Raw genomic sequence first — 25392 nt, forward strand, 5'->3', positions numbered from 1 at the left:
GCAAGCCTTGTGGTTACAATACAAGTGTGACCCTGTAGAAGGTTTTCCCTGTCTGTCACCTTGGAGAATTAGGTATTTGGAATCCACTTGACATTGCAGTGTGCTCCATTCCATGCCAAAGCCCTGTCTTTACTGGTAACCCGTTTGCCAACCATCACCTGTTCATAATAATTACTTTACACCAGTGGCGGATCCAGAGGTGGGGCTGTAGTGCAGTCCAAAATTCAAATAGGAGAACCACACCAAATTCCCCTACAACCTCGCCATTTAGGAATCACTGGCTCCTCTATTTGAATTGAGGATTGCGCTGAAGTCCCACCTCTGAAGCCGCCACAGCTTGAGGCTAAAAGCATCTAAAAAGGACAAATTGCATCCAATGGGATCCTAGCATCACTTCATAGCACCTCCCCTTGTCCTCTCTAGATGGTTTGATAGATCTGCCCTAAATCCTGGTGACAACATAACCAGTTTCATGGGTAGGGGGGGGGGGGGGGGTTACCATAGGGGAAGCTCTTGTCTGATAAAATAACAAGTAAAGGCCCATACAGGGTTTTGTGACAGTGAATACAGTTTAAGGGTGGGGGGATACAATTGTTGTTGGGCATATTAAGTCACGGACACCATACTTCAGCCCCACCCTGCCCACTGCACTAGGAAGCAGTCGGGATACGGCAGATCCACTTACTGCTGCAGGGGTGCAGGGGACCACCTGAAAAATATGGAGTCTCCCTCAACTTCTGGGAAGGCAAGTATGATGCAATGGAAGCAGGAACCATTACAGAGGATTCTGCACTTTACTTCTCTACTTCTGGAGGAAGTCGTTTTGTGGATGATCACACAAAGTAGTTGCACCAAGATTGCTGAGAGCCCCAGATTGCTTTTTGGTTGCTATGTATCTAATGCTGGGAAAGAAGTCATTCACAATAATATGTTGGTACGGAGTACAGCAGCTAACAGTGTATAGTGCAAGAGGCTCATCCCACAGCACTTGATGTTTATGTGTAATATCACAAATATGGTGCAGACTTACGTTATGTGATATGGTGCACACTTACGTTCTTACCTGGTTTTTCGTTCCATCGTGCTTCGGGATATACTGGTCCGTAATGGCCACAAATCTTAGAGAAAATGAAAAGTCTGTTTTATCTTTTGTAATCACGGGTATAATGTTAAACCCAATGAAACCCAATGAACCTGGGGCATTAGTGGCAGCATAAAAATAGTCTAAAACTAATTAACTAAAATATCAAAATGACGGCTTCTGCAATGTTCTTTCACTTTGAGCTGTGACCGATTTTACTATAAATTTGAGCCGTGACAGTTTTTAGCCCACAAACTCTCTACCCAACAGTCACTCCCTATCAGCTCCTACCTCAAATCTCCGTCTTTACATTTCCCTCTCTCTATATCCAGCAATATGGAAATAGATCAGTGTCCCTGCAAAAATTGCTTTCCCTTTCTGTTATGACATCTTTTAGCACACGAAGGAGCAGTTTGGTCCATTGAGTGGCCTCTAGTGGTTACTGGTGGTTCTTCACCTCATAAAGGTGAGGAGTACTTAGCCTTTTATATATATAAATGTCATATGGCATTTAATGGGAGGAGTCCACTGCACTGCTTACAGCTCTTTACTTTCTCATGGCAGTGGCACCGATTGCCAGCCACAGAGGCAAGGGAGGGCAAAAGCCAGAAGGGCCGATGGCCACCTGGGCCTATTTGTCCATCCATTTTCAAGACTGGCAGTGGCAGCACCACCATCTGATCGGGGCACAGAGAGAGCCGCTGGACTCGCGTGGACTTCAGGATGTGCGTGCATAAATGCCAGGGCTAATTCGGAGGCCCAGTCAGCCCCTGCAGTGTTATAACATCATTGTTGCCACTGGCATACCTCCCAACTGTCACGATTACAGCGGGACAGTCCCGATTTTCGAGTCCTGTCCTGCTGTCCCACCCGCGGCAGGCATTAACTGGCCAGTGGCCACTGTATCACTATATTAGTTACTATAAAGGTGCCCATACACACACCAATCCCAGGGTGTGATCTGTACTATGAGATAGTAGTTAGGAGATAACTGGCCAGTGGCCACTGTATCACTATATTAGTTACTATAAAGGTGCCCATACACGCACCAATCCCGGCCGTGTGATCTGTACTATGAGATAGTAGTTAGGAGGTAACTGGCCAGTGGCCACTGTATCACTATATTAGTTACTATACAGGTGCCCATACACGCACCAATCCTGGCCGTGTGATCTGTACTATGAGATATTAGTTAGGAGATAACTGGCCAGTGGCCACTGTATCACTATATTAGTTACTATACAGGTGCCCATACACGCACCAATCCCGGCCGTGTGATCTGTACTATGAGATAGTAGTTAGGAGATAACTGGCCAGTGGCCACTGTATCACTATATTAGTTATTATAAAGGTGCCCATACACACACCAATCCCGGCCGTGTGATCTGTACTATGAGATATTAGTTAGGAGGTAACTGGCCAGTGGCCACTGTATCACTATATTAGTTATTATAAAGGTGCCCATACACACACCAATCCCGGCCGTGTGATCTGTACTATGAGATATTAGTTAGGAGATAACTGGCCACTGTATCACTATATTAGTTATTATAAAGGTGCCCATACACGCACCAATCCCGGCCGTGTGATCTGTACTATGAGATATTAGTTAGGAGATAACTGGCCACTGTATCACTATATTAGTTACTATAAAGGTGCCCATACACGCACCAATCCCGGCCGTGTGATCTGTACTATGAGATATTAGTTAGGAGATAACTGGCCAGTGGCCACTGTATCACTATATTAGTTACTATAAAGGTGCCCATACACGCACCGATCCCCGCCGTGTGATCTGTACTATGAGATAGTAGTTAGGGGATAACTGGCCAGTGGCCACTGTATCACTATATTAGTTATTATAAAGGTGCCCATACACGCACCAATCCCGGCCGTGTGATCTGTACTATGAGATAGTAGTTAGGAGATAACTGGCCAGTGGCCACTGTATCACTATATGAGTTACTATATAAAGGTGCCCATACACGCACCAATCCCGGCCGTGTGATCTGTATTATGAGATAGTAGTTAGGAGATAACTGGCCAGTGGCCACTGTATCACTATATTAGTTATTATAAAGGTGCCCATACACGCACCAATCCCGGCCGTGTGATCTGTACTGTGAGATAGTAGTTAGGAGATAACTGGCCAGTGGCCACTGTATCACTATATTAGTTATTATAAAGGTGCCCATACACACACCAATCCCAGCCGTGTGATCTGTACTGAGATATTAGTTAGGAGATAACTGGCCAGTGGCCACTGTATCACTATATTAGTTATTATAAAGGTGCCCATACACGCACCAATCCCGGCTGTCATGCCTTCAGCATAAGTTTCTGTTGTGTTCTATTGTTTCTCTGTTTTGCATAATCCACTCCTTCCTGTGGTCAGTACAGAGCTACTGTATGCTAGGTAGTTTGTCCCCCTTAGCTTTCTGTAGCTAGCTAGCTAGCAATGCATTCTGGGACAAAGAGGATCATCAGGGGCCATATTAAGTTTCACATGTATGCAGACAGACACAGCTCACATGGTCCAGCCTGATACAGCATTCGATGGTGAGTTTATCACTCAAAACTGTGTCACCCCTAACTCATTTAGGCAGTTATGTATGTTAGCAATACCAGTTACACTCTAGCATATACCTTTACCCATAATGTCAGGTTATATGCACAATGTTATGTGTACTGCATGTTTACCTTGCATTTTTCTATATGCAGATTGTAATTGCATGTTTATGTTTTATTTACAGTTTTACCCAATTCATTGAATATGCAACTTCTCCAATTCATTGTATATGCAACTTCTCCAATTCATTGTATATGCAACTTCTCCAATTCATTGTATATGCAACTTCTCCAATTCATTGAATATGCAACTTCTCCAATTCACTTGTATATACACCATCTAATCAATCATCGCATATATATACATGATCCCTTTACTGAATAATAAACACCGTTCTTCAGACATCGTATATCAAGATCGATTATTGAAAAGTAAAGGAGGGTTATGCTGTAGGTTTCGAATTTGCCAAAGCTGCTTAGTGAGAGACTGAACAGTAAAACATCGATGCTATCAGCATTTGGACACATGCACACTGACTTCATCAGCAAACCATCGATGCCATCGATGCTACCATCGAGTTGGACACACGAACACTGATTTGTCAGCAAAATATCAGGCTGTCTGCAACTTAAAACATACATCCTGAATTTGTCAGCAGCATTGTCTGTCAGCAAGTGGATCACATGTACTGACTTACAGATCTGTTACACTGCCAGCCACAGCTATCTGCATATGACAGCACAAGTTTCTATACAGTCTGCTAACAGTGGCAACTCAGCAATAGGAGTACCGCCATTCGACTACACAGAAACCTCACACTGTCAGCACAGCTACCTGCACATGGCAATACAACAGTCCCTGCACAGTCAAACAGCTTAACAGTTCCAAGAACCTGACTTCACAGAGCTCTGCTACACTGTCAGCACAGTTACCTGCACACGGCAATACAGCAGTCTCTACGCAGTCAAGCATTTACATCTCATCAGTATGTCTCATAAAACAAAATCTTCATGCAAAACAAGGTCCTACATCTCTGGTTCCTCCAAATCAACATCAGTTAGCAATGCAGCCATCCTTGCACGTGCAAAAGCAGAAGCTGCAAAGGTACGGGCAAACTTTGCTGAGCAAGAAATGCAGTTGAAAGTAGAGAAATCACGTTTGGAAGCAGAGAAAGAAATAGAGAAATTTCACATGGAGGCAGAAAAGGTACGTCTGGGTGCAGAAAAGGATATGGAGAAAAAACGCTTAGAAGCAATTAGTGAGAAGCTTGCTGCTGAGAGGGAAGCTGCCGCCGCTATGGCCGAAGCAGAGTTCTTAGAGTCTGCAGAACGCGTCAACATAAAAGAAACCATTAATATACTTGATGCAGAACTTGGATCACAGAATTCAATGCAACGTGCAGCAGAATACAGGCGCCAAGTGTCCGCAAATAGCAGCAACGCTCCACCAGTACAAGATATGCAATCAGATTTCATAAATGAAACAAGCCAAGTACACTATGCAGTGCCACCACAAGTCAGTAGCAGACTGCAAACCTGCAAGCAAGAGGACTCCATTCACAGTGGATCCATGAGAGACAACTCACCCTCACGCCAAGAGCCTGTAGCCGCAAACTACAACCATGATAACACACCACTTACCCACCATGCTAATGCACCTAGAGCCAATCAAGATACATTAGACTTTGCCAGATTTCTTGCACGCCGTGACCTGGTCACAAAAGGACTCTCAAAGTTCAATGATCACCCTGAGAGTTTCAGAGCATGGCGATCCTCTTTCCAAAACGCAATCAAAGATTTAGGCCTTTCATATAGTGAAGAGATAGACCTCTTAATTAAATGGCTTGGGAATGAATCAGTTGAACATGCTAGAAGGATAAGAGTGATTAATATTAACCATCCTGAGTATGGCCTTAAAATGATCTGGGACAGACTTAATGAGTGCTATGGCTCACCAGAGGTAATAGAAAATGCACTGTTCAAAAGGATTGATGATTTTCCTAGGCTACCTAACAGAGGCTATCAGAGACTTAGAGAGTTAAGCGACTTACTAATGGAGCTCCAAGTAGCCAAATGTGAGGGAGACTTGCCAGGACTTGCTTTTCTAGACACCGCCAGAGGCATTAACCCTATAGTGCAAAAACTACCTTATAATCTACAGGAACAATGGATTACCCATGGTTCAAAGTTCAAACAGCGTAACAAGGTACCATTTCCACCATTCTCTGTTTTTGTGGACTTTGTAAGTCAGCAAGCCAAGACCAGGAATGACCCTAGTTTTGCCTTTACCCTAACAGGCACTACCCCTGCGCTACCTAACCCTCGCAAAACTGCAGTCACAGTTCACAAGACTAACGTTCATAATTCAGATTCTTCCCACAGGTTTATCAGCTCTGCTCACCAAGAGACCAGGGAGAAAGATCCCGCCAAGCAGTGCCCTCTGCATCACAAACCACACCCTCTCCTGAAATGCAGAGCCTTCAGAGAAAAGTCCCTAGAGAACCGTAAGGCCTTCTTAAGAGAAAATGGTATCTGCTACAAATGCTGCTCTTCCTCATCTCACCTCGCCAAAGATTGCAAGGTTAGTCTTAACTGCACAGAATGTCACAGCACAAGTCACAACACAGCTTTACACCCTGGGCCTCCCACATGGGCTTTACAAAACAGCCACAGTGACACAGAGCATGGCGGGGAGCATAATGCAGAGCAAAAATACACTAATGCAGCAACACCAGAGATGACTGTGCAATGTACCGAAGTCTGCAAAGATGCCATTAGCAACAGATCTTGCTCCAAAATCTGTTTAGTCAGAGTCTACCCCAAAGGCCAACCAGATAAAGCTGTCAAACTTTATGCAATCCTAGATGACCAAAGTAATGGTTCTCTAGCCAGATCAAACTTCTTTGAGACCTTTAACATCAGAGGCCCCAGCACCCCTTACTCCTTAAAAACCTGTGCAGGGAGTTTTGAGGCAGCAGGAAGGAAAGCCACTGGCTATATAGTGGAATCCATAGATGGTAAGACACGTCTTCCCTTACCACCAATCACCGAGTGCGATGATATCCCAGAGAAAAGGTCTGAAATTCCTACACCAGATGCAGCCTTTCATCATTCACATTTAAAACGTATAGCACATCTGATACCAGAACTAAACTCACAAGCCCAGGTATCTCTACTCATCGGGAGAGATCTCCTACGAGTCCACAAAGTCAGAAGTCAGATTAATGGTCCACACAATGCACCTTATGCTCAACGTTTAGACCTAGGATGGGTCATAATAGGAGAGGTATGCCTTGGGAGTGTGCACAAACCAGCTTCTATCAATACCATGCTTACTTGCACTTTAGAAAATGGACGCCCTTCTCTGTTTCAACCATGTCACAACCACTTCCTCATTAAGGAACTACCACACCGGACTCCCATAGATTCTCTTAGTGACGACCAGATCTGTGACAACTACCAAGATCATCTGGGATTCACAGTCTTCCAAAGGACAAAAAGGGATGACCAAGTAGCAATGTCCATAGAAGACAAACTATTCTTGGAAATAATGGAGGAAGGACTAGTTAAAGACAATGCCAACAGCTGGGTGGCCCCTCTACCGTTTAGAACACCCAGACAACGTCTACCTAACAACAGAGAACAAGCTCTCAAACGTTTCTCCTCACTTAAACGCAATCTTCACAGAAAACCAGAGATGAAAGATCACTTCTTTTCTTTCATGAGCAAAATATTTGAAAACTGTCACGCTGAGATAGCTCCCATTCTTAAAGAGAAAGATGAATGCTGGTACCTGCCAATGTTTGGAGTATACCATCCAAAGAAACCAGGTCAGATCAGAGTTGTATTTGATTCCAGTGCTAAATTTGAAAGTATCTCCTTAAATGATGTGCTCCTGACAGGTCCAGACCTTAACAACAAACTCCTTGCAGTACTCATACGATTCCGAAAAGACTCTATTGCCTTCACAGCTGACATTCAGCAAATGTTTCATTGTTTCCTTGTGAGAGAACAGGATAGGAATTTCCTAAGATTCCTTTGGTTCAGGGACAACGACCCCTCTAAGGACATTGTAGAGTACCGCATGAGGGTACACATCTTTGGTAACAGCCCTTCACCTGCAGTTGCCATCTACGGACTCAGACGTTCAGCTCAAGAGGGTGAACTAGAGTATGGTTCTGATGTTAGACAGCTCGTAGAAAAAGATTTCTATGTGGATGACTGTTTGAAATCTATGCCAACAGAAGAGACCGCAATCAGCATTCTCAAGAGAGCTCAGGAAATGCTTGCTTGTTCCAATCTCAGGCTTCACAAGATAGCCTCCAACAGCAAAAAAGTCATGGAAGCCTTCCCTACACAAGATCATACCACTGACTTAAGGGATTTGGATCTAGGAACTGATTCGCCACCAGCCCAACGTAGCCTTGGACTCTTATGGGACTTGAAATCTGACTCCTTTACCTTCCAAGTAAGTAGTGAAGAAAGGCCCTTCACTCGCAGAGGTGTCTTATCTACTGTCAATAGCTTGTACGACCCCTTAGGATTTGCAGCTCCTGTCACCATTCAAGGTAAAGCCTTGCTCAGAGACCTATCCTGTGAATCATCCGACTGGGATGCCCCTCTGCCTCTAGGAAAAAGGGAATTGTGGGAAGAGTGGAAAAGTTCTCTGTCCGCCTTAACCAACTTTTACGTTAGACGCCCATATGCACCTGTACCTTCCACAGAAGTGCAAAAGCAGAGACTGTGTGTATTCTCAGATGCTTCAGTTCAAGCAATTGCTGCTGTTGCATATCTCAAAACCATGGACAATAAAAGTCAATGTAACATTGGATTCGTCATGGGCAAAGCAAAGCTAGCACCTCTTCCAGAACACACAGTGCCCAGGCTAGAACTTTGTGCTGCAGTACTAGCCGTAGAAGTAGCTGAATTAATCTCATCAGAGTTGCCTATCGAACTCTCAGAAACAGAATTCTACACTGACAGCAAAGTAGTATTAGGGTACATTTACAACGAGACCAGACGTTTCCATGTTTATGTCAGCAACCGTGTGCTAAGGATCAGGAGATCTACCAATCCAAAACAGTGGAACTATGTATCTACTGCTCATAACCCCGCAGATCACGCCACAAGAGCCGTTCCAGCCAGTCTCCTCAAAGACACCACATGGCTCATGGGACCTGAATTCTTGTACCAGACAGATTTGATCAATCCTCAAAGAGACCAATTCGAACTAGTAGACGCAGACTCAGATGTTGAAATACGTCCACAAGTAACTACAATCCATACCATGGTTTCAGATCGTCAACTTGGATCCCAAAGATTCCAAAGATTCTCAACGTGGAAATCACTTGTTAGGGCTATTACCTGCCTAACCCACATAGCCCGTTCATTTAAACACAGTACAGCTACAAATGTGATTAAGTGTAAAGGTTGGCATCACTGTCAAAGTACTTACACACCAGAAGAAATACAACAATCTCAGAACCTGATTATCCGTATTGTTCAGCATCAAACCTATGCCACAGAAATTCACAACCTTACCAATGGAAATCCTATTCCAAGAGACAGCACCTTGAAGAAACTAGACCCGTTTCTCGACGAGAGTGATTTATTGAGAGTAGGAGGTCGCCTTCAAGAAGCGAACTTAGGATCAAATGAGAAAAACCCTTTAATCATTCCTGGAAGTCATCACATTACTTCTTTAATTGTGCAACACTATCACAATGAAGTCAAACACCAGGGACGACTGTTTACAGAAGGAGCTCTACGGTCAGCAGGGTTCTGGATTATTGGGGCAAAAAGGTGTGTAAGCAACATAATCTTTAAATGTATTACTTGTCGCAAACTTCGTGGTACTTCTCAAACTCAGAAGATGGCTAATCTTCCAGCAGACAGGCTTAGTACAGATCCTCCTTTTTCAAATGTTGGTCTTGATGTATTTGGGCCTTGGACCATCATTACCCGACACACTCGAGGAGCCAATGCAAACAGCAAGCGCTGGGCAGTTGTATTCACCTGTATGAGCATCAGAGCTGTTCACATTGAAGTTATAGAATAGACACTTCAAGCTTCATTAATGCACTAAGACGCTTCATGGCCATCCGTGGTCCTGTAAAACACATCCGTTCGGACAGAGGCACCAACTTTGTTGGAGCAGCCAAGGAATTACAAATTCCCTCAAACATCGACAGAAAGGGAGTGGAGAAATACCTTAGTGAGAAAGGTTGTATGTGGACTTTCAACCCTCCTCATTCTTCTCATATGGGAGGTGCATGGGAAAGGATGATAGGAATAATACGCAGAATCCTTGATTCCATCTTTCTGCAAGTAGGAACTGCAAGACTCACCCACGAGAGTTTAACTACCTTCATGGCTGAAGTCTCAGCTATCATCAATGCCAGACCCTTGACTTCAGTTTCTACTTACCCCTGCCACTCTTCTTACTCAGAAGACTGGGACTGCTTATGCTCCTTCAGGAGATTTCAACACCAAAGACTTATTTAAACGTCAATGGAGACAAGTTCAAAGCCTTGCAAACACTTTTTGGGACAGGTGGAAAAGTCAGTACTTATCTACCTTACAACCAAGAAGCAAATGGCAAGTTGCCAAACCCAACTTAAAACCAGGTGACATTGTGCTCATCAGAGACTGTCAGGCACAACGTAACGAGTGGCCTTTAAGTCTCGTCACCAAAACATTCCCAAGTAAGGATGGGAAAGTCCGTAAGGTGGAGGTCAAGCTCTGTAAACAAGGAGAGACTAAGTTCTATCTCAGACCAGTATCCGAACTGTTCTTACTGTTATCATCTTAGAGTTTAATATATGGTATCAGTGATACCAGACGGGGAGTGTCATGCCTTCAGCATAAGTTTCTGTTGTGTTCTATTGTTTCTCTGTTTTGCATAATCCACTCCTTCCTGTGGTCAGTACAGAGCTACTGTATGCTAGGTAGTTTGTCCCCCTTAGCTTTCTGTAGCTAGCTAGCTAGCAATGCATTCTGGGACAAAGAGGATCATCAGGGGCCATATTAAGTTTCACATGTATGCAGACAGACACAGCTCACATGGTCCAGCCTGATACAGCATTCGATGGTGAGTTTATCACTCAAAACTGTGTCACCCCTAACTCATTTAGGCAGTTATGTATGTTAGCAATACCAGTTACACTCTAGCATATACCTTTACCCATAATGTCAGGTTATATGCACAATGTTATGTGTACTGCATGTTTACCTTGCATTTTTCTATATGCAGATTGTAATTGCATGTTTATGTTTTATTTACAGTTTTACCCAATTCATTGTATATGCAACTTCTCCAATTCATTGTATATGCAACTTCTCCAATTCATTGTATATGCAACTTCTCCAATTCATTGTATATGCAACTTCTCCAATTCATTGAATATGCAACTTCTCCAATTCACTTGTATATACACCATCTAATCAATCATCGCATATATATACATGATCCCTTTACTGAATAATAAACACCGTTCTTCAGACATCGTATATCAAGATCGATTATTGAAAAGTAAAGGAGGGTTATGCTGTAGGTTTCGAATTTGCCAAAGCTGCTTAGTGAGAGACTGAACACCGGCCGTGTGATCTATACTATGAGATATTAGTTAGGAGATAACTGGCCAGTGGCCACTGTATCACTATATTAGTTATTATAAAGGTGCCCATACACGCACCGATCCCAGCCGTGTGATCTGTACTATGAGATATTAGTTAGGAGGTAACTGGCCAGTGGCCACTGTATCACTATATTAGTTACTATACAGGTGCCCATACACGCACCAATCCCGGCCGTGTGATCTATACTATGAGATATTAGTTAGGAGGTAACTGGCCAGTGGCCACTGTATCACTATATTAGTTACTATAAAGGTGCCCATACACGCACCGATCCCGGCCGTGTGATCTGTACTATGAGATATTAGTTAGGAGGTAACTGGCCAGTGGCCACTGTATCACTATATTAGTTATTATAAAGGTGCCCATACACGCACCAATCCCGGCCGTGTGATCTGTACTGTGAGATAGTAGTTAGGAGATAACTGGCCAGTGGCCACTGTATCACTATATTAGTTATTATAAAGGTGCCCATACACGCACCGATCCCGGCTGTGTGATCTGTACTATGAGATAGTAGTTAGGAGATAACTGGCCAGTGGCCACTGTATCACTATATTAGTTATTATAAAGGTGCCCATACACACACCAATCCCGGCCGTGTGATCTGTACTATGAGATATTAGTTAGGAGATAACTGGCCAGTGGCCACTGTATCACTATATTAGTTACTATAAAGGTGCCCATACACACACCAATCCCGGCCGTGTGATCTGTACTATGAGATAGTAGTTAGGAGGTAACTGGCCAGTGGCCACTGTATCACTATATGAGTTATTATTAGACTTGCAGACAAGGCATGGTAAGGAATACATCTAACTATAAATGTATCCCCGATACCTGCAGGAGTCATGTCCGACAATAATTACTGTGTTGTGTGAGACGCGCCAGACCAAGTAATAAATGCTAAGTGTGAACAAGCTGGACATGATGTCATACTGTATCTACATGATATATGCATATGTTCCATCGCCAGCATGCACCCGCCTCCACAGCTCAAGGGAAGAGCCTGGGGCAGGGCAGAACTTGGGGCATACTGATGTAGCCAGGCAGATGCCAGGTCCCTGTACTAGTCGTATGGGCTAGATATAATGCTGCCCAATTTCAGCGACCGTGTGGTATGCCGGGAAACGAGGAGGAAACGCTTACAATGCACAACCATGCCCTGTAAATGATTGCCCCTTTACAAAAACGCCTGAGTTTGGCCGACATCGCAGACGGCCCCTGAACTCAGGCGGCATTACATCCGTGTGACTGCGTGTGAGACTCTGCGTGCGTGTGACTGTGTGTGCGTGTGACTGTGTGTGCGTGACTTTATGTGACTGCGTGTTTGACTCTGTGTGACTGGCCAATGTTGTTAATAGCATACAGCACTCAGCCAATCAGAAGCAGCTGCTGACTGTCATACACGTGTATGTAGAACAATGGGCCACTCACCTCCTGACCGGTCTTTGCTGCATTCTCTGTTCGGCCTCACTCGGGGACCGATTCAGACCTGTTTGCTAGGCTGCGTATACTTGCAGCCTAAGGAACAGGTAAACGGCACTTGCTGCCCCGCCAACGTCTGCCCCCCCCCCCCCCCCCCCCCCCTCCCACCACCCCTGGAACAAACCCATGCAGCCAAAGGGGAGAAAAATCATTCGATGTTCAGCGACAGTGAAAACCCAAGATCATCGAATACGGGTTGGCCGCTGGTGTCATGTGATGTGAGCCGCCTGCCCCGAGCTGGCAACGCCACACCTCCGTTCCCAGGGGAACCCTAGCATTTTTATGGGGATGCCCACGAAAATCAGGTGGTGTTCCCAGTCACCCATACAAGTGGGTGGTCGGAAGGGGACCCGATGGCAGGATTCACACTGCTTTTAGGCACACCCACCTTCACACCTGGCCATGCCCACTTTGTGCCTACCACGCTGCACCCTCCCAGAGGACACAATGCCTTCCAGCCTACATAGGTGTACATGCATTAGTATGTTCTCTACATACACGCAGTACATTGCGCCATAGAATACATGGTGAGGTTCCTCCTCTACGGCTGGCCCTTTCCTCTCCCTAATGCTGTGTACACACGGTGAGGTTCCTCCTCTACGGCTGGCCCTTTCCTCTCCCTAATGCTGTGTACACACGGTGAGGTTCCTCCTCTATGGCTGGCCCTTTCCCATCTCCCTAATGCTGTGTACACACGGTGAGGTTCCTCCTCTACGGCTGGCCCTTTCCCATCTCCCTAATGCTGTGTACACACGGTGAGATTCCTCCTCTACGACTGGCCCTTTCCCATCTCCCTAATGCTGTGTACACACGGTGAGGTTCCTCCTCTACGACTGGCCCTTTCCCATCTCCCTAATGCTGTGTACACACGGTGAGATTCCTCCTCTACGCCTGGCCCTTTCTCCCTAATGCTGTGTACACACGGTGAGATTCCTCCTCTACGGCTGGCCCTTTCTCACTAATGCTGTGTACACACGGTGAGATTCCTCCTCTACGGCTGGCCCTTTCCCATCTCCCTAATGCTGTGTACACACGGTGAGATTCCTCCTCTACGGCTGACCCTTTCCCATCTCCCTAATGCTGTGCACACACGGTGAGGTTCCTCCTCTACGGCTGGCCCTTTCCCATCTCCCTAATGCTGTGTACACACGGTGAGGTTCCTCCTCTACGGCTGGCCCTTTCCCATCTCCCTAATGCTGTGTACACACGGTGAGGTTCCTCCTCTACGGCTGGCCCTTTCCCATCTCCCTAATGCTGTGTACACACGGTGAGGTTCCTCCTCTACGGCTGGCCCTTTCCCATCTCCCTAATGCTGTGTACACACGGTGAGGTTCCTCCTCTACGGCTGGCCCTTTCCCATCTCCCTAATGCTGTGTACACACGGTGAGGTTCCTCCTCTACGGCTGGCCCTTTCCCATCTCCCTAATGCTGTGTACACACGGTGAGGTTCCTCCTCTACGGCTGGCCCTTTCTCATCTCCCTAATGCTGTGTACACACGGTGCGGTTCCTCCTCTACGGCTGGCCCTTTCCCATCTCCCTAATGCTGTGTACACACGGTGAGGTTCCTCCTCTACGACTGGCCCTTTCCTATCTCCCTAATGCTGTGTACACACGGTGAGATTCCTCCTCTACGGCTGGCCCTTTCTCCCTAATGCTGTGTACACACGGTGAGATTCCTCCTCTACGGCTGGCCCTTTCTCACTAATGCTGTGTACACACGGTGAGATTCCTCCTCTACGGCTGGCCCTTTCCCATCTCCCTAATGCTGTGTACACACGGTGAGATTCCTCCTCTACGGCTGGCCCTTTCCCATCTCCCTAATGCTGTGTACACACGGTGAGGTTCCTCCTCTACGGCTGGCCCTTTCCCATCTCCCTAATGCTGTGTACACACGGTGAGGTTCCTCCTCTACGGCTGGCCCTTTCCCATCTCCCTAATGCTGTGTACACACGGTGAGGTTCCTCCTCTACGGCTGGCCCTTTCCCATCTCCCTAATGCTGTGTACACACGGTGAGGTTCCTCCTCTACGGCTGGCCCTTTCCCATCTCCCTAATGCTGTGTACACACGGTGAGGTTCCTCCTCTACGGCTGGCCCTTTCCCATCTCCCTAATGCTGTGTACACACGGTGAGATTCCTCCTCTACGGCTGGCCCTTTCTCACTAATGCTGTGTACACACGGTGAGGTTCCTCCTCTACGGCTGGCCCTTTCTCCCTAATGCTGTGTACACACGGTGAGATTCCTCCTCTACGGCTGGCCCTTTCTCACTAATGCTGTGTACACACGGTGAGATTCCTCCTCTACGGCTGGCCCTTTCCCATCTCCCTAATGCTGTGTACACACGGTGAGATTCCTCCTCTACGGCTGGCCCTTTCCCATCTCCCTAATGCTGTGTACACACGGTGAGGTTCCTCCTCTACGGCTGGCCCTTTCCCATCTCCCTAATGCTGTGTACACACGGTGAGGTTCCTCCTCTACGGCTGGCCCTTTCCCATCTCCCTAATGCTGTGTACACACGGTGAGGTTCCTCCTCTACGGCTGGCCCTTTCCCATCTCCCTAATGCTGTGTACACACGGTGAGGTTCCTCCTCTACGGCTGGCCCTTTCCCATCTTCCTAATGCTGTGTACACACGGTGAGGTTCCTCCTCTACGGCTGGCCCTTTCCCATCTCCCTAATGCTGTGTACACACGGTGAGATTCCTCCTCTACGGCTGGCCCTTTCCCATCTCCCTAATGCTGTGTACACACGGTGAGGTTCCTCCTCTACGGCTGGCCCTTTCCCATCTCCCTAATGCTGTGTACACACGGTGAGGTTCCTCCTCTACGGCTGGCCCTTTTCCATCTCCCTAATGCTGTGTACACACGATGAGGTTCCTCCTCTACGGCTGGCCCTTTCCCATCTCCCTAATGCTGTGTACACACGGTGAGATTCCTCCTCTACGGCTGGCCCTTTCCCATCTCCCTAATGCTGTGTACACACGGTGAGGTTCCTCCTCTACGGCTGGCCCTTTCCCATCTCCCTAATGCTGTGTACACACGGGGCAATTCCCTCGCTATCTGACTTAAGATTCGAGTGCTATGCAGTCTTTGCTATCTCTGTACTATCTACATACAATCGATACAATCTGCATTAGATTTGCACTATATAGTCATTGCTGCCCTGTCTATCTGGGCTTCGATTTGTGCTGTCACAGGGGCAATCTCTGTACATCAGCCCTTTGCATTTATAAATGACAGATGAGAATCTTCTTTTCTTGGAGTTGCCAGCAAAACTAAATGCGATGCGATGGGCACTCCCGCGGGCATCGCATCGCACAGTACAAAAAGTATGTGCTAGACTTTAGTACTGCCCGCGGATTGCATCGCATTGCACGCACATTGCATGTCGTGCGGTGCGATCTAGCCCATAACGCATGTGATTCTCGCAGCGTGTATGGGCAACTTAAGCAATATCTCAGGACTATAATGTCATTGAGAGTCTGACATATCGCACCAGGTCCCTACGGAACCTTGGACCTTATTGATTCTGCCCCATGCACCGTATTATGAAACTACCTGTAAATGAAAGAAACTAGTGGGGAAAGTTCAACAAATGAAATAGCGTTAATACTGTGCCTTGTCCCCACTTCCTAGCTTGTGATAGCATGGGGCCCTTCTGCACAGGGACGGACTCTGTGGGTCATCTCTGATGTTTCACCCCCCTCCTGCCACACTGTGAAGGTTGCACAATATCAGTGCCAGGATCAGCTCACACCAGGAATTGTGACTCATCACAGCCGTATTTCCTGCATTCCGCTGAGGTTCTAGGAAATCTGTCGCCCACCAGACTTGCGAAAGAGAGAGAATAACACCTTTCATTTGACAGCTTTACACCCATCAGCTTGTTTGTCCCTGTCCTACGGGTAATAAAAGGGCATTCCTAATCCGTGCTAATGCCACCAAAGAAGGTGGGTCATCACCGCCTTGCAGAAATGTGCCAGGGATAATCATGGCTGACACATAAAGTGGCTTTAGATATTGGGAATTGGTAAGTACAGTTATGGGATCAGTTATCCGGAACTCTTTCGCCGTGATGTGGAACATGCTGTACAGTTTGCATGGTATCTGGTCAAAGTAGATCCATCTTGCTACCCATTGTATAAAAGAGGGGTGCAGGAGGGGCTTAAATATTGGAAGAGCACTCAGGGTTGTCTAAGACCACACTGGCATGCTAGGGGGGGGGGGGGGGGCTCAAGTTATGACAACAATAGCAATGTTATAATAATACAACAATGGGCCTATCCCCAGTCCCCATCCCACTCACTTCTGATCAACAGGTTCCAGGAGTTCTAGAGCCGGCTGGATCTCAGTCTGCGGATTCTCAGTTTCGACTGTTGTGCTAATTATAGCGACATATTTCCCGTCTGATGCGACGCAGTGTGAACAGGAGACCATACACACATAGATGTCTGGGCAGGGGGGAAAGACGACAGACTGCAGTTATAATCACCAGTAATAATACATTCACACTCATCTGGCCCACGCTGGGCTTCCCTGACTGGTCCATGTGGGCGTCTGGCCAGGGACTGAATGCGCCATGTTAGGGAATGTAGGAAAGATTATTTTAGCAGTTTAAGGGCTGATTCTGACGCACCCAACAAGTGGCTGTAGTTTAGGGACAGAGCGGAAGCCTATTTTAATACCTTACGCTAATGCTAGAATCTGCATAAGGTGTAATGGCCTCCATTTTCCGAGGGGGAGAAGTCACAAACAATGCCCCTCCGGGCGGCAGGGACATGTACGATATATGGTATCAGCTCATTCTGCATATGATACTGTATATTGTATGCGATCCTGTGCCCCACTGCTGGGAGTCAGAGGTCAGCGTGCAGCAGGTCCGACCTCCTCTCTGATGCAACCATGACAACGGAAAGGATGTCAAACACAGATGATTTGGCCACTCTGCACCCGATTTTTCGGCCCGATGCATCAGAATCGGGTAAAAAAAGAGGCCAAATCGGACAAGTGCATGGGGGCCTTAAAAGATCTGTCAGATACAGGCTTTCCTTTCCCGTATGCAGGATTCAGAACAGCACAGAGCTTTCCATATGTCAGAGACAGGCTTACCTTCCCCGTACTCAGGACTCAGAATCGCACAGAACTTTACATATGTCAGAGACAGGCTTCCCTTCCCCATAAGCAGGACTCAGAATCGCACATAGCTTTACATATGTCAGAGGCAGGCTTGCTTCCCCGCACTCAGGACTCAGAATTGCACAGAGCTTTACATATGTCAGAGACAGGCTTCCCTTCCCCATAAGCAGCACTCAGAATAGTACAAAACTTTACATACAGTATGTCAGAGACAGGCTTCCCTTCCCCGTCCTCAGGACTCAGAATCACACATAGCTTTACATATGTCAGAAGCAGGCTTCCCTTCCCCATAAGCAGGACTCAGAATCCTACAGAGTTTTACATATGACAGAGACAGGCTTCCCTTCCCCATACACAGGACTCAGAATCGAACAGAGCTTTACATATGTCAGACACAGGCTTCCCTTCCCCATACACAATACTCAGAATCGCACATAGCTTTACATATGTCAGACACAGGCTTCCCTTCCCCATAAGCAGGACTCAGAATCGTAGAAACTATACATATATCAGAGACAGGCTTCCCTTCCCCATACACAGGACTCAGAATCGCACATAGCTTTACATATGTCAGAGACAGGCTTCCCTTCCCCATACACAGGACTCAGAATTGAACAGAGCTTTACATATATCCCCATGCCACTCCCTTAACTCTGGGTTGTTCCGTGTGCCTGCATTTTCACTGCCGAAAGTGCACTATTTCACAGAAATACAGGTCAGGCCGATGTTTGTACAACTCAGAATAGGACAAAGATAAGCAAAAGTGCACATCTGACCTTGCACTATATGAATAAATCTTCTGTTTGCTCCCTTGCACAGATATCATCCCATAAACCCCTTAATGCGCCTCACCTGATTTTCTGTTGACTTGCGTCTGGGGGATGATGATTTGGCAAGACGTGCACTCATCCGTGTTCCTGATTGGATGGCTGAGGATGCAGATAACACGTATGACCTGCCCAGTCTTCTTCACTTGGTCAGGGACATAACTGGGGTCACAGATTAACTGCTTACAGTAAGCAATCTGCAACACAAGTCAAAGCCGTGCTTGGAATGGTATGTGTCTATAATGAGCCCAATTCGGGCAGTTTTGTGGGGCAGCAAAATGTAAAGAAAGAAATGAAAAACTGAACAAGTGCTGATAGCCCCACTAATCATTAAAGTAATCATGTAAGACTGAGTCTATATTATGCTGTACACTTATATACAAGTTTATGTTGCTCTATGTAATGAATGTATTTATGAACCTGTGATGCAGTATGGGGGGGATTTATCAAACCTTCTAAAGAGGAAAATGGAGTCATTGCCCATAGGAGCCAATAAGATTCTAGCTACCAATTTATAGAATGCAAATGGTAGCAGGAATCTGATTGGTATGGGAAACGCCTCCACTTTTATTCTTTAGAAGGATTGATAAGTCTCCCCCAGCTGAGTCTCTCTACAAGTCCCAGCATGACCGTGGTCAGGGGCGTTAGAGGAGGGGGACCGTGTGCAGGCTCCGGATTGGCTCCCTCCTCTTCACGCTCTACTATGCATGTGCAAGTCTCCAGAAACGGGATGCAGTCAAAATCCCGACGGTCAAAATCCTGACAGGGTCAAAATCCCGAATGGGTCATAATACCAACAAGGACAAAATCCCGACAAGGACAAAATCCCGACATTTAAAATCCCGACAGGGTCAAAATCCCGACATATAGATTGTACAGGTGAAACAGTCAATATGACTTTCCGTCGACAGGTCGCAAGGTCGACATGGGTTTTTTCAGTGTTTTTTGACCTGACATGTGCCGACAGGCGGTATTTCATGCCCTACCATCCACTAGGGCGTGGTGGGAGAATAAAATAGTGTGCCGAGCGCAGCGAGGCACCGTGCCCGAAGCATGGCGAGCGAAGCGAGCTATGCGAGGGGCTGCGGTTCACTTCCAACTGTGTCCATGTCCACTGTGTCGACATTTGGGTCAAAAAACAGTGAAAAAACCCATGTGGACCTCGCGATCTGTCAACGGAAAGTCATGTTGACTGTTTCACCTGTACATTCTATATGTCGGTATTTTGACCCTGTCGGGATTTTGTCCTTGTCAGGATTTTGTCCTTGTGGGTATTATGACCCATTCGGGATTTCGACCCTGTCGGGATTTCAACCGTCGGGATTTCATACCGAATCCCCAGAAACATGGTGCCCGCCATGTTCTGGAGATTCATTTGACTAAATCGTAACCATTTTGGCTGCTATTTTTGCCGCATCTGTAGCGCCTGACGCGGGACTTCAGAAACGTAAGTAAAAGAATCATGGGTGCAGTATGTGCTGTGTGGCCCTCTGTACTCAGGGCCCGTGAGCACCGCCCACATTACACTGATTATACAAGTGACTATGGCCGTGGTAGCCATTGATATTAAATTACTGAAAATACAGGGAGATTTATCAAATATTGGAGAGAGCTAAAGTGGAGAGAAATAAAGTACCAGCCGGTCGACTTTCACGTGTCATTTTGCACAGGGTGGGCTGAACTAAGAGGAAAATGCATCCAAAAAGTCCAAAAACTGCTGTTTTTGGAGTTTTGGCCAGATTTCCTTAAGCACCAAGCTGTGGAATGTGATACTTTGGCGCACTGTCCTATTGATGGTGGTGACCAATAGAAACCTATGGGGATTCTCTTTTCTTTTCTTCTAAGAGGGATCCAATGGGGGGGGGGGGGCGGTGTTTTCAGGTCTCCCCTCCTCATACCGGGCCCTGTACAGGCCACACCCATTTCAGTAAGGGTAGATCAGTCCCTGGTTACACACCTACTACCTATCTGTTTTCAGCAAGGTGTAATATAAAACAGGACCAGTGAAATAGGTGATGTAGATAATGGCTCATACAGCACATGACAATATAACCTCTCACCTCTCCCTCGGACCGCACTCCAACCGCCTTCCCCTTCTCCATTAGGATTTCATTTACAGGTTTATTGAGCATGTAAATTCCCCCGTACAAAGCGCTCAGCCTAAGGGAGTAGAGAGATATGTGAAATCCTCCATTTGGTCTGTACAAGGCAATTATGTTTCGCGGCAGTCAGCAGAGGTCTAGGGGCCAAACCCGTCTCTAAGACACTTCAATGTTTCTCCTGTAGTTTTCTTTGTTATTATTGGGCCTATGGAAAAAGGTAAAACTATCACCGGGACATACTATGTTGATCTTTTGTAGCAGCTACGAAAGAAGGTCAAGACGAATCGACGTGGGAAGTTGACCAGAGGGTTCTTTTTACAACAATTCTCCAGCTCACCAGTCAATGGTGGCCATGACCGCCATCCAGAACCACCATATTCGCCTGATCGGCACCATCGGGAATACTTCTTCTTCCCCAAACTGAAAACGTTTTGTGGTCGCTATTTGGTCACAGACAATGACGTCATTGATCGGTTTTTGAGGGTACAAGATTATGACATGTACAAGACAAGAATATGTATTCTCCACTGGAATTATATTAAACAACCCAGTTATGCTGACCGTTGCCCCGGCTCTAAATACCATGTTGATTTGCTATGTGGAAGGAATCCTTGGTGGTATCTCACCTGGCAAATCCCTGCGGAAGCTCCCCCAGGCCATACAGAGGGTACAGGTACGGGCTTTTGCTGTATTTAGCCAAGGATTCACAATACAGCTTGATTCGGTTTATTGTCTCTATACACGGCTGGTCCAAGTAGCTGCAGTACAAAAACACAGATTATCTCCTTCTCCTCTGAAAAAGGTCTCCTCTCTGACCCAGCCACACTCACCTCTCTCTAATAACAACATTTAATTTAAGTCTACGGAGCTGGTTCACTTAATGGTACCACCCTACCTACCTTAGCCAAAATAATAAACCCCTGCCAGTAAAAACAGCTTCTACTTACTCGTCTGTCCTGTACAACGCCAGGGCATGGCCAGTGAACGCCATGACCTCTGGACCTAGGTCAAATTTCCGATACAATTCCCTCATGGTCATTTTCTTCGGCTGCGTGCAGTGATGAGTCTTCACATCTTGTTCATTAAAGTTCAGAACAAATAGTAAGAATTTACGGAAACGTCTCTTTTCGAACATGCCCATTAAGTCTGGAACCAAGAAAAGGCCGTGTAAGTCATTGTGGGGAGCCGGTAAGAGCATATCGTAGTCTGCCGGAAGGTAACCATTATGTAGACTAGCACTTGTCCAAATAAGTAATCCCACTAGGTCGTACTGAATGGGTAAGATGCACAGGGCCACCATTAGGTAAGTATAGGGCCCAGACTTACCAGTACTGCTCACCGCTGACCTACCTGCCCTGCTGCTTCAATTAACACATCATGCCAAGAAAGGAAGTAAGCAGGGGATGACAGGGAAGCAAATTTGGAAGAGGTACATGGCAAGTGGGTAGGTGGGTGGTATGTGGGAAGGTCTTATAGATCTGTAAATGGCATAAAAAGTAATATGATGGACATATGGGGAGGTATTATGGACATATGGGGAGGTATTATGGATATATGGGGAGGTAAGATGGACATATGGGGAGGAATGATGGACATATGGGGAGGTATGATGGGCCTGTGGGGAGGTATGATGGATATATGGGGAGGTATGATGGGCATATGAAGAGGAATGATGGACATATGGGGAGATATGATGGATATATTGGGAGGTATGATGGACATATGGGAAGGTATGATTGATATATGGGGAGGTATGATGGGCATATGGGGAGGTATGATGGATATATGGGGCGGTATGATGGACATATGGGGAGGTATGATGGATATATGGGGCAGTATGATGGACATATGGGGAGGTATGATGGACATATGGGGAGGTATGATGGACATATGGGGAGGTATGATGGACATATGGGGAGGTATGATGGATATATGGGGCGGTATGATGGACATATGGGGAGGTATGATGGACATACTGTATGGGGAGGTATGATGGACATATGGGGAGGTATGATGGACATATGGGGAGGTATGTTGGACATATGGGGAGGTATGTTGGACATATGGGGAGGTATGATGGACATACTGTATGGGGAGGTATGATGGACATATGGGGAGGTATGATGGACATATGGGGAGGTATGATGGACATATGGGGAGGTATGATGGACATATGGGGAGGTATGATGGACATATGGGGAGGTATGATGGACATATGTGGAGGTATGATGGACATATGGGGAGGTATGATGGATATATTGGGAGGTATGATGGACATATGGGGAGGTATGATGGACATATGGGGAGGTATGATGGATATATTGGGAGGTATGATGGACATATGGGGAGGTATGATGGACATATGGGGAGGTATGATGGACATATGGGGAGGTATGATGGACATATGGGGAGGTATGATGGATATATTGGGAGGTATGATGGGAATGTGGGGAGGTATGATGGACATATGGGGAGGTATGATGGACATATTGGGAGGTATGATGGACATATGGGGAGGTATGATGGACATATGGGGAGGTATGATGGACATATGGGGAGGTATGATGGATATATTGGGAGGTATGATGGACATATGGGGAGGTATGATGGGCCTGTGGGGAGGTATGATGGACATATGGGGAGGTATGATGGACATATGGGGAGGTATGATGGACATATGGGGAGGTATGATGGACATATGGGGAGGTATGATGGATATATGGGGAGGTATGATGGACATATGGGGAGGTATGATGGACATATGGGGAGGTATGATGGATATATGGGGAGGTATGATGGACATATGGGGAGGTATGATGGACATATGGGGAGGTATGATGGATATATTGGGAGGTATGATGGACATATTGGGAGGTATGATGGACATATGGGGAGGTATGATGGACATATGGGGAGGTATGATGGACATATGGGGAGGTATGATGGACATATGGGGAGGTATGATGGACATATGGGGAGGTATGATGGACATGTGGGGAGGTATGATGGACATGTGGGGAGGTATGATGGACATATGGGGAGGTATGATGGACATATGTGGAGGTATGATGGATATATGGGGAGGTATGATGGATATATGGGGAGGTATGATGGATATATTGGGAGGTATGATGGACATATGGGGAGGTATGATGGACATATGGGGAGGTATGATGGATATATGGGGAGGTATGATGGATATATGGGGAGGTATGATGGATATATTGGGAGGTATGATGGACATATGGGGAGGTATGATGGATATATTGGGAGGTATGATGGACATATGGGGAGGTATGATGGACATATGGGGATGTATGATGGATATATGGGGAGGTATGATGGATATATGGGGAGGTATGATGGATATATTGGGAGGTATGATGGACATATGGGGAGGTATGATGGATATATGGGGAGGTATGATGGACATATGGGGAGGTATGATGGACATATGGGGAGGTATGATGGATATATGGGGAGGTATGATGGATATATTGGGAGGTATGATGGACATATGGAGAGGTACGATGGACATATGGGGAGGTATGATGGATATATGGGGAGGTATGATGGACATATGGGGAGGTATGATGGATATATTGGGAGGTATAATGGGCATATATTGGGAGGTATGATGGACATATGGGGAGGTATGATGGGCCTGTGGGGAGGTATGATGGACATATGGGGAGGTATGATGGATATATTGGGAGGTATGATGGGAATGTGGGGAGGTATGATGGACAAATGGGGAGGTATGATGGATATATTGGGAGGTATGATGGGAATGTGGGGAGGTATGATGGACATATGGGGAGGTATGATGGACATATGGGGAGGTATGATGGACATATGGGGAGGTATGATGGGAATGTGGGGAGGTATGATGGACATATGGGGAGGTATGATGGATATATGGGGAGGTATGATGGACATATGGGGAGGTATGATGGATATATGGGGAGGTATGATGGACATGTGGGGAGGTATGATGGACATGTGGGGAGGTATGATGGACATATGGGGAGGAATGATGGATATATGGGGAGGTATGATGGACATATGGGGAGGTATGATGGACATATGGGGAGGTATGATGGACATATGGGGAGGTATGATGGACATATGGGGAGGTATGATGGATATATGGGGAGGTATGATGGACATATGGGGAGGTATGATGGACATATGGGGAGGTATGATGGATATATGGGGAGGTATGATGGACATATGGGGAGGTATGATGGATATATGGGGAGGTATGATGGATATATGGGGAGGTATGATGGACATATGGGGAGGTATGATGGACATATGGGGAGGTATGATGGACATATGGGGAGGTATGATGGACATATGGGGAGGTATGATGGACATATGGGAAGGTATGATGGACATATGGGGAGGTATGATGGATATATGGGGAGGTATGATGGGCCTGTGGGGAGGTATGATGGATATATTGGGAGGTATGATGGACATATGGGGAGGTATGATGGATATATGGGGAGGTATGATGGGAATGTGGGGAGGTATGATGGACATATGGGGTGG

At 46.3% G+C, this 25392-nt stretch overlaps 2 protein-coding genes across 2 annotated transcripts in view; one reads left to right on the forward strand and one right to left on the reverse strand.

Moving 5' to 3' along the window:
• The window catches only part of LOC146025633 (rab GDP dissociation inhibitor alpha-like), a 49107-nt gene that overhangs the window by 1384 nt on the left and 22331 nt on the right, over window positions 1-25392 (reverse strand). The window contains exons 5-10 of the mRNA XM_083155590.1: window positions 21783-21981; window positions 21462-21593; window positions 20794-20893; window positions 18759-18930; window positions 17077-17221; window positions 1064-1118 (exon numbers count right to left, since the gene is read on the reverse strand). Of these exons, the coding sequence (XP_083011716.1) occupies window positions 1064-1118; window positions 17077-17221; window positions 18759-18930; window positions 20794-20893; window positions 21462-21593; window positions 21783-21981 (803 nt within the window). The remainder of the gene's footprint in view (window positions 1-1063; window positions 1119-17076; window positions 17222-18758; window positions 18931-20793; window positions 20894-21461; window positions 21594-21782; window positions 21982-25392) is intronic.
• Window positions 3406-11160, forward strand: LOC146025632 (uncharacterized). The gene is made up of 2 exons (XM_083155589.1): window positions 3406-10739; window positions 10934-11160. The coding sequence occupies exon 1, from the start codon at window positions 4638-4640 to the stop codon at window positions 9705-9707; it is 5070 nt and encodes a 1689-aa protein (XP_083011715.1). The 5' UTR covers window positions 3406-4637; the 3' UTR covers window positions 9708-10739; window positions 10934-11160.

This window comes from Crinia signifera, chromosome 8 (assembly GCF_055691185.1).
Source record: "Crinia signifera chromosome 8, ASM5569118v1, whole genome shotgun sequence".
Classification (NCBI taxonomy): Eukaryota; Metazoa; Chordata; class Amphibia; order Anura; family Myobatrachidae; genus Crinia; species Crinia signifera.